The sequence below is a fragment of the Pteropus vampyrus genome, unplaced genomic scaffold, assembly GCF_000151845.1.
Source record: "Pteropus vampyrus isolate Shadow unplaced genomic scaffold, Pvam_2.0 Scaffold86, whole genome shotgun sequence".
NCBI classification, from domain to species: domain Eukaryota; kingdom Metazoa; phylum Chordata; class Mammalia; order Chiroptera; family Pteropodidae; genus Pteropus; species Pteropus vampyrus.
This window is the reverse complement of record NW_011888867.1, coordinates 386,705-388,044: the sequence shown is the minus strand read 5'-3', so window position 1 is coordinate 388,044 and position 1,340 is coordinate 386,705. Positions and strand designations below refer to the sequence as shown.

Here is a 1,340-nt window from a genome sequence, read left to right as displayed (position 1 = left end):
CCGTACCCTCGCCCCTTTCAGTTCTCCAAGTCCATGGTGCTAGACGTGTACAGCGACTACGTGAACAACTTCACCAATGCCATGTCCATCATTAAGAAGGCCTGTCTCACCAAGCCTGCCTTCCTCGAGTTCCTCAAGGTGGGCCTTGAGAAGGTGGTGGTCCAGGGCCCCTCTCAATGGGGTGCTGGCGATGGTGGGGCAGGAGGGTGTCTCAGGAGAGAGGGGACATTATAGTCCAGCTTCAGGTATCATGTTGCTTTGGCCTGGACACCTCCTTTCTTACAGGCACCCCAACCTCATGGGATGATAGTGGGTCCCTCTTACCCCCGAGCAGGAGGGTGATAAAGAGTTACAGTGTCTGTTGGCCTCTTGGGATCTTGGGCTTTGCCGGGTGGAAGGAAAGGCCTGTGCCATCTCGAGGATGGGTGAGATGATGGGGGATCTGCTGTGGGAAGACCCAGCAGGGTTGGGGCTGTGTTCCCTTGGCAAGCTGGTTGTGGTTGGGTCTCCAGGTGTGGCTCAGGTTGTCACTGGGCTGTCTCTTTTCCTCGTTTGTAAAAGGGCAAGGAGAATTCCTCAAAGGGGTGTCTTGGGGCTCACATGGGAGATTAGAGGTAAAAGGACCAAAGGCCTTGTGGCCAGGCTCCCCCCGACTTCCTGGGGTGCACGGTCAGATGAGGTAGACGAAGATCTCACCACAGGGAGCGTGCTGTGTAGTGGGGGGTGCAGCTGGGACAGGAGCCGGGACCTCAGCTGAGGTACTCAATGTCCTGATCCAAGAGGGTCAGGGGGCTTTCTCTGTGGGATGCTATCTGCCGTGGGTCCCAGGGGGATGGTGGTGTTGTAACAGGTGGAGATGGAGGAGAGGGTGTTCTAGGTGTAGGAGTTATAGGGCAAAGGTCAGAGGCAGGAGGATGGGGGCAGGTGAGTCTGGTTGGATCTTGGGAGCACCAGGTGCCCAAAGGGAGTCCCAGGAGAGAAGGCCCAGTGGCAGCTGAGTCAGTGTGGTTGGTTCTGGACCTCCAGGCACAGGGGCTAGGCTGTGGCGTTTCAGGCAGTGGGGAGCTGCTGAAGAGTTTTGGGCTGGGGCAGGTGGAAGTGGAGGCCAGTGGTGAGGCTGTGGCTACAGCCTGGGTCTCAGGGGATGAGGGCTGGGTCAAGGGGACAGGTATGTGAATGGTGTGCCCAAAACAGATAGAAGAGACAGGACAGTAGGCACCCTCGCGCCCACCCCTCACCCTGGCATGGGCCCGGCTGCTTTAGCTTACATGGAGGAATGTTTGTCTCGGCTGCTTCCGGAGGTCCAGCCTCTGCAGTAAATTGCTGAATTTCCCAGTTAT

At 57.5% G+C, this 1,340-nt stretch overlaps 1 protein-coding gene across 1 annotated transcript in view; it reads left to right on the top strand.

The window, feature by feature from the left end:
* The window catches only part of ARHGEF10L (Rho guanine nucleotide exchange factor 10 like), a 134,342-nt gene that overhangs the window by 70,899 nt on the left and 62,103 nt on the right, over positions 1-1,340 (top strand). Inside the window, exons 11-12 of the mRNA XM_023532645.1 lie at positions 1-233; positions 1,059-1,168. Of these exons, the coding sequence (XP_023388413.1) occupies positions 1-233; positions 1,059-1,168 (343 nt within the window). The remainder of the gene's footprint in view (positions 234-1,058; positions 1,169-1,340) is intronic.